We start from the raw sequence: 12,919 nt of genomic DNA on the forward strand, positions 1-12,919 counted from the left end.
ATAAACTCTCTGGTCTGTTTTTGCGAGCAGTTTGTGCTCTTATGCTGTGGAGATCTCAGCTTCCCCACCTCCCTCGTGTTGCTTGTCCTGTCTGCATTTGTAGGCTTTTTGTGCTGGGGGAGGGAACATGTTTCCCTTAACTTGCAGTGGAAGGAGGCTCTACATATGTCCCAGGACCTGAAGAGGCAGAGGAAGAGATGCAGGGTCAGATAACAGTGCTTGATACGACTCACAAGCTGTTTTCTCACCCCTTTCCACCTTCACTTGCAGAGCAGGATTGCGAGGCACAGCGCAGCTCCACAAAAGCTCTCCAGCTACATTAGCACAACCTGTGCTTGCCAGCAAATAGACCTTCTTCTTGGCCTGCTTTGCAAAGACTGAGGGGTGTTAATACGTGTGCATTGCAGTTAACACTGTGATGGCCCATGCAGAAACCCAGCTCATGTCTCTGGCTGATATATAATCAGTATATTATTAATATATATATAAAATACTGCCTAGGGAAGACCTGCAGACTCCGGCATCCTGGTGACTTGTGTGCAATGGAAGGATACATCTGGATGAGTGTAGCAGGCGTTCGTTGCTCATGAGGAGGAGAAGACAGGTTCTGCTCTGTCTGTAGGTGAAGCCAAGGGCTCTACCAAGGTGTCAGAACCTGGGAAAGGCTGCTCCTTCCTCTGGGGAATTAGTCACTAATTTATTATGAGCTGAGAGATTCAGCTCACAATAGGTTAGGCAAAAGGGTGAGATACAGCTTAGAAAAATCTTAGTTTTAACACAGCTTTAAAGCTGTGTTCAAAAACTCCGTGGGAAGATGATTTCTGCCCAGGGTTTTGGTGCCAAGGTAGAAGCTTACTTGGTTACGACACAGTATTGGTCTGTCATACTGTGGATGTAAGCATTACTTTGTGTTCTCTTGGTGTAGGCTTTAATCTAGCTTGGCAATAATTGGCGTGACTTTCTGAGGTTATCAAGTCTTAATAAAGCCAATTTCTGCTTTTTCTAACATTGCTTGCACATTGTTTTCTTTATCCTGGAAGGAGCTGTTGAGCAGAGATGTGCATCAGTGTTGAGATACATGTGTTTTAGTCCTGTAGCCGATTTACACATTTTGGTCTAACTTACAGGACAAACCCATGTAAACCTCCCAGAGAAGGCAGTGCCATGGTGCAGAAGCACCACCAAGCAAACACAACCAGGTATCTGCACCTCTGATTTTCCTTCAATTGGAATCTTCCTCCCATTTTTATGCACAGAATCACAGAATGCTTAGGGTTGGAAAGGACCTCTAGAGATCATCTAGTCCAACCCCCCTGCTCACACTGCTCATGCTACTTCTTGGCATTACAGGTTACAAAATAACTTTTTTCTCTTTCTTAGTACTCATTTTTACAGGATCAAAATTACATAAATGCCCTTAAATTTCCTGCATCTAAATTAGGAACTCCAAGCTTTTGCTATAGAAATGAAAGAGGTCACCTCAGGATGGTGAAACCAGTTGAGTGCTTGGTGCAGAATCCCAAAAGTTGTGGTCACCTAATGCAAAGATCTGAGTTTGTATGAGCTTTCGGTCTGTTCTGGTTTGTTCATTCTTACAAAGGGTTAGGGTTTTTTCCCCAACAGCTTTATCCTGGGTTTTCTCATGCCTGTCTCCCTTTGGCCAATATAACACAGGCGATCAGGCCTGCTGTGGTGAGCGTAGTCCTTAGAGCGTTTCAAGCGTCAAGATAGACAAAACCACAGCTGACTCTTGCATTTTTCCCAAGAGAAGCTGGACAAAACTGACTGGGGATCATGTGTTCTCCTTGGCCAGGAGAAGATGCAGGACATATACTGGCTGCTGCGTGTGTGCATCCGCACCATCGAGCACGGCGACAGGACGGGCTCGCTTTTTGCTTTTATGCCCGAGTTCTACCTCAGCGTGGCTATGAACAGCTACAGTGCACTCAAGAACTACTTCAGCCCGGTCAACAGCATGGAGGAACTTCCAGGTAAGGGGCTAGGGGGGCTGTTCTGATCCCGACTAACAAAGGCTCAGTAAAGCCACAGTGTGCAGGTGACGTAGGATTGTTGCACACTGTCCCTTCTGAGTGCTTTCCTGCTGTGTTGTGCTTGGGGTGTTGTCTGTGTGTGGTGGGGCAGGCACAGGGTGCTGTCCCTCGAGCATAGGTAGCCGCTTGGGCAGGGAGCCCCATGCCTTGCCCAGAGTTGTCACTGTGTTTACTGCAGGGAGTGTCACACTAGCGGCTGTGAATTTTGTTTCTAAGGAGGCATCAGAAATGGGTGGGATGTGGCAGGGTGTAGTTGCCCACTGGCACCGACTACCAACCTCTGACTGTGGGAGATGTGTTGTAAGCATGGGGAGTGGGACTGCTTTCACATCCCGCCCTGCAATTTGGGTTACTATGGAGGCAACCTATGGAACTGTCCTACAGAGACAACCACCTCCTTGATGCCATCAGCCTGCATTTAGCTGTGTTTCCTCAGTGCAGGTCCTGTGCTTTTGCTGGCAGGAGAAAGCTGAGCTTTTCTAGCAAGTTCCCATCTCTAGCTGTAGAACAGACAGGTGATTCTCAGCACGCTGTCTCAGTGTACATGAGCCTGTCCCCAGTCCCGTGATCCTGGCGTGGAGGGCTTCCTGCTCTGCTACTTTGTGCTCCCAAAATTGAAGGATCCAAGGTCTAGCTGAGCAGCCCTGGCTTGCTTGCCCATGCTGACCACTGTGAAGAGAAGTGTGGGCAGTTGGAGGGTAGGCTCGAAGGCTTGTTGCAAGTCATGCTGCCCTTATTGCAGCTAGCTGATAAAAAAGCTTTTCTGTCTTTCCTCATGGTGCCCGCTTCATGGTCTTGTTACCTGTGGTCTGCAGCTTGCAAGGCAGCTAAAATGTAGCTGTGAGAGCAGTCCTGTGAGACTTGATCCTCCTCACCCCAGGGTCTTGTTTGACTGAGCAGTCTCAGCAACCTCTTAGCAAATTGTTCTGTCTTCCAGAGCCTGCGAAAGTAAGACGGATTTTTGTTCCCACCAACTAGGCATAGCTGATGTTCTCACAGCCACTGAGTGAGGATGGTGCTTGCTGTTCAGGGAACAGCAAGAAGTAAGCTGTAGCAGATTTCCTCAGGGCCTGCAAACCTGACAGTGGCTCTTTGGGTAGGCCTAGGGTGGTGTGTGTGTTGCTCAGCCCTTTCTGTGCTAGGCCAACATTTCTCCCCTACTCTCTGACTCTTTTAGACTCCTCAGGCTGTGGCAGGAGGCTTGGTGGAAGATAAATATGTTTTCCCAGCTCTGTTGCGACTACTAGGCACTCAACTGACCTGCAAATTTACATGTAACACAGAGTAAATCTCACAGCCTTTCCTGAGTCTGGAAGACAACTGGGGACATGGGGCTGCCCGTCGGGCTGTGCTGTGACCCTCTGCTCCCTCCTTCTCTTTGCAGGCTACGAAGAGACCCTGATGCGCCTTGCTGCCATCCTGGCCAAGCACTTTGCCGACTCAAGGATCGTGGGCACGGGTGAAGCTGCTCTCCTCTGCTCTGGGGTGAAGTGCTGCAGATCTGGCTGATGCCACTGTTGGTGGCTCACCAGACGTCTGTTGGGATCTATGTGCCAAATCCATTGAGTGCTCTGTGCCTCCCTGTGCAGACAGAGGCTGGGCACTGCCCTTGCCTGGTGTGTCCTGCTTATTCCGGGATTAGATACATGACCTAGGCCCCCAGTTTGAGAACAGGACGTGTGTCCAGCTGCTTGGATGTCAAGACTAGCGCTACTCCTCCACTGCCTGGACATGGGCATGCTCTCCTTATTAGCTGGGAGGGAGAGCTCCTGCTTTGCCTGAGCTGGGACAGGAGCAGGCAAACAGACACAAGCACAGATGGGCTGTGCACAGAGATCCAAAGAGCGCCACAACCTTTTGGTAACAAAAGGAGAGCTCTACAAAAATGCCAGTCACTGATCTTGACCAAATTTGTGGGAAAACCACTGTTTCAGGAGACAAGTTTTAGTGTTTCCTTCCTTGATCTGCTTAGTATGTGTAACCAATTGTATGTGGGTAGATCCTCAAGGCTGAATGATCCAACATATTTAGTTCCAGCTGCCTGGGAACCTGTTTTGTTCATATAGCCCTAGGTTGTCTTATTGCTCTGACTTAGCCATTCATAAAGGCACATGTATCCTCCCTCCTCAGGAGGTCATAAAAATCCCTATCTCCAGTCAAGTCATCTAGATTTAGAAATAACCCTGCCCTTCTACCAGAATTGTCTTTCCCTTCATTCTTTAGCACACACAGTCTTTCTGAGGGGGTCAAGCTAAGACTCCAGGCATGCATTCCCACCACAAAACCCAGAGCTGCTTTCAGTCACCCTTGAGAAACCTGCTCCTTCAGACTCTCCCAGCTCATGACTGGGATTTCTTGCAGCACAAAAGGTGCAGGTAACTCAAAGCATAAGTCAGGCAGGAATCAAAGAACGATACAGGCTGGAAGGGACCTTAGGAGGTCTCTGCTCAAACCAGGGGAACTATGGGGACGGACTAGTTGCTTAGTGCTTTATCCAGTCTGTTCTTGAAAATCTCCAAGGATGGAGACTGCACAGCCTTCAAGGAAAACCTGTTTCAATGCTGGACTGATCTCATGAAGGAAAAGGTTTTCCATAAACCCAGTGTGAACCTCTCTTTGTTTCAATTTGTGCCTGTTGTGTCTTGTCCACTTGCCATGTACCACTGTAAAGAGTCTGACTGAAAGATTTCTGTTCCCCCAAAGATGTCTATTCTCCAGGCTAAACAAGCTCTGCTCCTTTTGCTTCTCCTTGCAGAGCAAGTGCTCCAGCCTCTGACCATCTAGGCAGCCCTCTGCTGAACTCGCTCTAGTTTCTGCCTTTCCTCACAAGGGAACACAGTGTGTGCATGTGGTCTAATGAGTGCTGAGTAGAGAGGAATAATTACTTCCCTAGATCTACGGCCACACTCCTCCTCATGCAGGCCAGGATGCCACTGGCCACCTTTGCTGCCAGGTGGCTCGTGATCAGCTTGCTGTCTACCTCAAGTCTCAGGTCATTTGCAGCAGAGCTGCTCCCCAGCCAATTGGGCCCAACTTTTATCACAGGGAGTTCCCACTTCCCAGACACAGGACCCAGCCTTTGCTCTGGTCTTTCATGAGGTTCCTGAGGGCCCGTTTCTCCAACCTGTATAGGTCCCTCTGGCCTGTCCCTCAAGTGCATCATCTAGTCCCAACAATTTGGTGTCTTCTGCAGAACAAGTCCAGAGAGGGTTGACTGTAAATAAGGGTCATCTTTCTCCCTGAGGCCAGTCTCTCCCAACCTCTGGTGCTGGGGTGCTCCTAGGCATGTAGCATCTCCTTGGTTGCCTAGCCTAGCCCCTTCTCCTTTCTCCATAGACATCCGAGACTCCCTGATGCAGGCGCTGGCCAGCTATGTGTGCTACCCCCACTCCCTGCGAGCTGTTGAGAGGATCCCAGAGGAGCAGTAAGTACTGCCCTGTCTCACCCTCGGGGGCTGCGGCAGGGCTGGGGTGGTGGGCAAGGCTGGCTGGGGGAGCAGGCAAGCTACCAAGAAGCCCAGGGGAGCTGCAGCAGGGTACTTGGGGAACCTCCGTTCATCCCCGTGCCAGCAGTTGTGCCGTGATTTGGCTCCATGGGTCCTTCTGTGCATGCTGTTTAATCCTCTGGCCTCTTTATGTCTGACCTGCATCTTCTGTCTGGCAGGCGAATCTCCATGATGAGGAACCTCCTGGCTCCCTACGAGCAGCGGCCTTGGGCGCAGACCAACTGGATCCTCGTGAGGCTGTGGCGGGTAAGGAACATACATCCCTGCTCCTCTCACTGCCACCCTATATGCAGGGTGGGACATGGAGTGTTTCACTTTCCAGTAGTAGCAAAGCCCTGTGCTGTTTTCCATCCTCTGAGGTCCCTCCTCATCTCTCTTTTCAGGGCTGTGGCTTCGGGTACAGATACACACGGCTCCCACACCTGCTGAAAACCAAGCCTGAGGATGCCAGCCTCCCTAGCCTGCAGAGTGAGTGGCCCACCTCAGGTTTGAAGGGTGGTGAGGGAGGACCGGTCTCTTCCCCTGTAGGCGTCTCTCGGGTTGTGAGGTGGCTGCTGAAGTAGGTGGGAACCCACCCCAAATTTCCAGGCCTGATTCTTCCTTTCCCGGACTTCTCCAATCCCACTATTTGGGCTGGTGAACTCTCTGGCAAGCAGGATTAGAGCTGGATTAGAGCTAATGCTAGGAGGGGTTCTGCCCTTCAGGGGAGAGGTGAAGCACCCAGGGCTGCATCTTTACCAAAGATTTACCCCAAAATCCCGACATGACTGAAGGCTTTCTGATTTCTACCATGACAAGCTGATACGGGGAGAGTTGGCAAGGGTGCCAAGATACCATGTGAGAGGGAGTGAGGCAGGGCACTGGCCAGGTTTGTGAGCAGGGCATGTTTAAGTTGTGCACTTGTCTCAGAGCCTGCAGAGCCTTTGGCATGGCAGTTCTGCTGTCAGCGCCGTTGCCAAATGAGGGCTTCCTCGGCTCTACTGCAGCCAAGAAAGAGGTAGCGAGAGGAAAGTCCATCTCTCAAACACAAGAGCAGGTCTCCAACTTCCCTCTTGCGATGCGTTGACCTGGTTGGAGACATTCCAGCGGAAGGGGGAAATGATTTTGGGTTAGACCTTATTTAGTGGGCACTGCTCCTGGAGATCAGTGTGAGGACCAGGGGTACAGGATGTTGCAATCTGGCATGGGCAGAGGACCTGTGGAGATGTTTCCTAAGCCCCTTCCTGCAGGGAAAGATGCCTTATCTCTGTTTTAATGGCACTCTTCTCTTTTTCTCTCCTCCCCCTGGGTGCCCAGGAGATCTCTCTCTTGCTAGTTTCCAGAGTAAGTTTGTTGTGTGACCCTCTCTTGTCTGGTGATGTAGCTTTAGAGAGCTCCCTCCCTCCCTTGTTGTGTCTTGAGAGACCCTTGTTTGGGTGGGGAGCAGGGGAGTCGCACGACGATCTCATTTCTTAGTTACATCCTTGGGAGATGCCAGGGAGCCTGTTGCCTATGTGGCACCATGCAAGGCTGAGTCACAAACCCGCTCTCACTCCTGTTTTATGAGTGTTACCTCCTGGGTCAGAGCTTTCCTGCAGGCTGTGCCAGCTGTTGGTTCCTCTCGTCTTTGTAGGACGATGCGGAAGCTCCGGTACGTGCGTGGCAAGGACCTCGTGGCTGTCGCTTCACACTCCTGCCGCCAGTCCCGTGGGGTGACCATAGAGGGCTCTGGGACACGAAGGAGGTTTCTCAGCTTTTGAGGTTCCTCTCCATCCCTCTCCGGGTGGCTCCATGCAGTCTGGGGCTGGTACCGCAACCTCGCTCCGTGGGCTGGAGAAAGTTTGGGAAAGGCCACGCAGGTGGGAAAGGTTGGGTGCTCCGCCTTGCAATGCCCGGGAGTCCTGCGGAGCGCAGACTCGCTGCTCTCCTGAGCTGTGCTTGGCCTGTTCTCACTGCTCCGGGAGATCCCTACAAAAGGATGGCTGCTTGGGCCAGCCCGGAGATAGAGATCAAGAGGGCTGTGTGTGTTACTGCCCCCCGAGCTGTTGCTTAGCCAAGGTCACCGATCAGCTCTTGTGAGGATAGGGTTCTGTGTCGAGTTTGGCTCTTGGGAGCTGACGGTGGCTCTGTTCAGAAGAGGAGAGAGTTCTGATCACACGAGGGACTCATTTTGCTTTAGTGTGGCTGCTGCTTTTTGTGGCTTGTAGGCAAGAACGGGTCCTGTTAAAATACACGCAGAGTGCAACAGCAGTGGCCCAGTGCCTTGACCATTTCTCTTACCAAGATGCAGGGTGGCTTCCATTTGCACCCCGGGGCTGTTCTACCTTAGACCTTCTCCCCACGCCTCCATCGAGCAGCAAGAGGTAGGCGGTAGGACTGTGAGATCCCTGAGTTGAGCTGCTGCACACTGTAGGCCTCACTACCCCACCCTGAGTCCAGTAAATTGTCCAGCTAGGGAGGTTTTTCAGGAAGAAATTCATTCTTTGTCCAACAACACCAAAAGAATCAACTTGTGGTGATTTGTTCTGGTGGTTCCTTACCTTCAGAAATAAATCTATGACTTCTTTCCTCAACTACTGCTGTTGTCATCCATTGCTGCTGCTTCTGCCTTTCCCTGCTAAATTACCCTTGGTACGAGCTAACATTTTTTGTCCCTGTCCTTACTCTTCTTGTTTTTTAACAGCCCCAGAGTTGGCAGTGTCATGCTGGGTAGATCACCTCCCTAATACACCAGTCACTGAGCCAAAACTTGCATTAGCCTGCAGTGATTTGCTTTGGAGCTGTGTGCAGGTCCCTTGTGCACTAGGGCAGCCTGCTGCCCTGTGCATCCCATTCCCTGGATGCAGCTTGTTTTCCTTCTCCTTCAACCTTCAAAGTTCCCTTTGGTTGTCTGCATGAGCTCTTCGAATGAGGTCAACTCTCCAGGTGACCTGAATCCCTCTGCTTACACTTACTTTTCTCCCTGATCAGTCTGATAGCTGCAGACACCGAGCAGCAGCTGTTCAAATCTACGTTGGGATCTGCTCAAATCAACACTGGGGTTGATTTTGGGTGGAACTGCTTTACTTCTGAAGCCAGTCCATTTTAGGCTTTTCTCCTCTGTACTCACAGCTCGACTGAACGTCCTGCTAAGTCAGGAGCCCCCATATGTATGTGCATTGGTCAGCAGCCCAAGTGTCTCACAAATGGCCTTGGTATAGATCCTTCATGGTCACTAGCAAGCTACAGAGTACAGAATTCTCTTCCCCTGCTGAAAGTACATAATCCTGCTTCTTTACAAGTATTAGCAAGAATAATTAATGAATGCTTCCGCTTTGCTTTGTTATTTTTTTACTACTACCTATCTGTTGCTGTTAGACTTTCTCCCATTACTGAGGTCTTTGATAATCCTGTTAGAATTTCTTCATGTAGTCAAAGAAACTTTGTATGTCACCAGGTTAGTTGTGGATGTTTCTCTTAAGTCTTCTCCTTCTACCTCCCTTCTCTTCCTACTCCTCCTCCTTTTCGTAGCCTGCTAACATGTTTGATTATGTTTGCATTGCCTTTCTCACTATGCTTCACTGTGGCATTGGGTGTCTCTGACTACCTAACACACTTTGTAAAGAGCTCTGTGCTTCTATTCAGCTTTTCCCCTACTGAGTATCTTCTCTTTTTTTTCCCCAACTCTTATTCTGCTCTTACTTCTGTGGGGAAATTAGTCCTGTGGAAACGTCGGATCTATCTGTAACTGCTTGGGGCCATGCTCTGTTGCCCACATTAAATGTATTGAGGTCATAATTTCTGGCCATGGAAAACCGCTGATTTCTGTTCCATTGCCTGATCTTTATCTGCCATAATGAAGGCTAAAGCAAGATTGAGTGGCTTTTGTATTAAGGAGTTGCACGTTTTAGAAACGCTAATGATGTTTTATTGGCAAGATGAAGAAAATAACCACATCAACAAGTATCCACAGGCTCCTGATCAAAACATTCCTGCCTAAATTGGCACGCAGAAGGGTTGTGTCATTACCCAGGGGGGTAATGGCAACTGGGATGTGCAGCACAGAGCTCTGGGAGGGAGGTGAAAGGAAGCGTCTCAGTAAAGATGGACTTCTTGCAGGTGGAGATAATCAGAGTACCAGGCTCTAATGCCCGGGCTGGGTTTCTAGCTACCACCAATGATTTGCCCCGTGGAGAACCTGATGTGAGAACTTGCACAAGTGAAGACCCTCCCTTGCTCGGGCCTTGGGCAATGCCCAGGGCTGATTCCTAATGTTGCTTTCAAAGAGTAGCAGTGATTGCAGCATCTTTGGAATCGGTATTGTCCTGGGAGCAACAAAAGCCAAGGGAGCCCCCTTTTTATTGCTGTTAGCTTGAAAACAAAAAGAAGACTGCTTAGCCATAGAGGAGTGTGATAAAAGGCACCACTTTTTAATGCTTTTCTAACCTGGCACAGTCTTTGCTGGCAGCAGGGAAAGCGGTTAATGACCTGGCATTGGGGGCTTGGAGCAAATTCATGACACTTATTGGAACCATGAGGAAACAGCCTTTGGCTAAACAGCTAAAGCAGGTTATTACAAGCAAAACAGCAGCCCTTGGAAAGCCAGAGCTGCCTTCAGAGGGGTGAGACTGGCTGCGTGATTCATTTTAAGATGTGTCTCAGCTTGAAATGTTCTTAACAGAGGCTTTAGCAAGAAACCAGCAGAACAACCCACGGAGCTCAACGGTGATATCACCTAGAGCTGTTTTAGTTCCAAAAGGCTGGAAGGGAGCTAAGATGTTAGCCGTTCTAATAAAAAAAAATTACAAGTTGAGGAGAGACTATAAACAACAACAACACAAGAAAGTTGCCAAAGGACTGAATGACTGGGAGAGAAAATGTGGATCCTCAAGTTTCACATGGCCCTCCTAGAGTACAGTTCTAGTCTAGCGCTTCAGACACCTCTTCCTTTTGTGTCATCCACCAATTTGCTGTTTGGGTGCTCTGCATCGTCATCCATTGCTGGCATGGAAGGCAATACTCCATTACTGGCTTTTGGGCTTTTCCACTTTCAACCCAAAGCCAGAAAGCTCTGTAGGATCTTGAACTATATTTCTTACCAAAGAGTACCCTTGAGCTTTACTCCTATTGCAATCTTTTTGAAAAGATCAACCTAATGCATAGTCAAAGGAACAACTTAAGTGGCAGGAATTATCAGGGAAGGGAGAGAGAAGAGAATTAATGAAAGCAGATTTTGTCTTTGTGCAAATCTGCTGTGTGAGGGGTCTGATGGCTGTGCGTGCTTCTGTTAGGAGACCTGGCAAGGCTCGGAGGGGTGGGGAGGGTGACCAAGATGCAGCGGTGACAAACGGTGTAGTCTGGAGCTGTTCCTTTTCAGAGTGAGTGCCCCAGGACTATCAGAAGGGTCGGTGAAATCTCAGCTGGCTTAGAGGAAGCCATCAGAGAATAGCAGCTCTCTGTCTCTCGCTGAGCAGGAGGAGGGAGCTGCAAAGAATAATATCAAATAAAATGAGTAGGAGCCAAGCTGAGATCAGAGCAAGGGCAGGATTTTTCCTGCTGTGCCCAGCTAAGCTGTGAAACTTTACTCCAGCATGCTCTCAGTGCTAAAAGCCTGCAGTTTCAAGGGGATACTGGGCAAGCAATCCACTGAGGATCAGTAAATACATAAAAACTACATCTGGCTGGCACAGGCCCTGAACTGCGTGCAACCAAGAGCTGGGAAAGTACTTGGGGGTGGGAGTGGGACCTCCGAGATTCCCTCCCTGGGATGTGTTTTTGCCCAGGATCAAAGCCAGGGTGCTGGCTGCGTGGGGTGATAATGCACAGCTTGTTCTTCCAGGCGCTGCAGTGCCAGAGCTCTCCGAGTTTCCCCCTGCTCTCACTTACTCCTTGCTCCTAGGAGAAAGAAAAACAGTTGGTTTTTTTCCCCTCTATATTCTGAGAGTCCTGAGTTTTAGCCCACAGTCCGCACTCTGCTACCTTGCCCATGTCGTGTCAAATGCCTTTGTGAACTTCTAGCTGATGGAGGGAGATGCATCCGTCACATTCGCGCAGTCCTGGCCCGTTTCCGACTGCCCGTGTCCCACACGGCCCTGGCTGTGCCGCTCCCCAGCTGCCCTGCTCCAGCTCTGGCTCCTGAGAACAGACCCCCTCAATAGGGACACAGAGGGTCCCCACAGAGCAGGGACTTGTCCTCGCGTGGGCAGAGCCTGGCCAGGGAGCGTGGGCAGCTCTGCTTGTCCAATCCAGCCGGGAGCAAAGCTCAGCCCCAGCTCCAGGCGGAAGCATCTCAGGAATGGGATGTGCTGGGCGCTTTCCTCCTTGGACACGGGCAGGCCTGGCGTGGCTACGTGAGGCCCAGGGCTGGACGTGTTGGCTGTGGGCAGCTGCTGCTGCACTGCAATCGGAAGCGATTGCTGCTGAGCGGAGCCGCAGGGTGGCTGCCCACGCGTGAGGAGAGCGTGGCCGGCGCCGGGCACTGCCCGCACAAGTCCAGGCCAGTGTGGCAAAAGAGCCCTCGGGGACACGGCAGGCAAGAGCCTGCCCAGAATAGCCCTCCTCCTCGTGCCCTGCCATCTCCGCTTACTGTAACGCAGCAAGTTACACTGAGACAGAAGCCAACGTTTAGCCAGCTCAGGACCAACCCCTGGCCTGTCCCGCACCCCCTGGCCACGCTGGGCCAGGCTTCTGAAGCTGCCGCTGTCTGGTTTCAGAGCCGTGTCCCTCCACCTTGCTGCAGAGGCACATGGCCGACCTGCTCCGCGGCGACCGCGACTTGGCTCCCAGCTTCCTCAACAGCGTCCTCAACCAGCTGAACTGGGCTTTCTCCGAGTTCATCGGCATGATTCAGGAGGTGAGCGTGCCGCCTGTGGCAACGCGGCTGCCTCTCGTGGGTGTCCGCGCGCTGCCCAGAGCGACACCCAGCCCACGTGCCTTGGGGTTGGGACTACTGTGGGTCCCTCGCGCAGGTGGGAGCCCAGCTGAGCTGGGGGTCACCCCATTGGGAAGCGGCGCCGCGTTGAGCCACGCACTCTCTTGCTTGGTAGATCCAGCAGGCAGCGGAGCGCTTGGAAAGGAACTTTGTGGACAGCCGCCAGCTGAAGGTGTGCGCCACGTGCTTCGACCTGTCGGTGAGCTTGCTTAGGGTGCTGGAAATGACCGTCACGCTGGCACCCGAGATCTTTCTCGACTGGAATCGCCCATCATCAGAACTGCTGCTCCGGAGGCTTGCCCAGGTATTGTGCTCTGTTGAGGAGTATTGTGGGCAAAGCGGTGGGAAAAAGTATCCTCTGACAGAGCGTAGGTGGTCCTTCTGTCCAGATACACTCGCTGGTTTAAGTTTGTAAACAGGGGGCTTCTGCTGTAAATGCTTTCAGTGACAAAAGCTGTTTGGGCAAATCCAACC

General features: G+C 51.1%; 1 protein-coding gene across 1 annotated transcript in view; it reads left to right on the plus strand.

The window, feature by feature from the left end:
- The window catches only part of LOC148593531 (E3 ubiquitin-protein ligase RNF123-like), a 44,882-nt gene that overhangs the window by 18,138 nt on the left and 13,825 nt on the right, over positions 1–12,919 (plus strand). The window contains 7 exon segments of the mRNA XM_088530706.1: positions 1,814–1,991; positions 3,436–3,510; positions 5,388–5,475; positions 5,715–5,802; positions 5,940–6,024; positions 12,228–12,367; positions 12,561–12,749. Coding sequence (XP_088386832.1) covers positions 1,814–1,991; positions 3,436–3,510; positions 5,388–5,475; positions 5,715–5,802; positions 5,940–6,024; positions 12,228–12,367; positions 12,561–12,749 — 843 coding nt within the window.

This window comes from Tinamus guttatus, unplaced genomic scaffold (genome assembly GCF_059628265.1).
Source record: "Tinamus guttatus ecotype Peru unplaced genomic scaffold, ASM5962826v1 Tinamus_guttatus_pri_ptg000385l, whole genome shotgun sequence".
In the NCBI taxonomy this organism is placed as follows: domain Eukaryota; kingdom Metazoa; phylum Chordata; class Aves; order Tinamiformes; family Tinamidae; genus Tinamus; species Tinamus guttatus.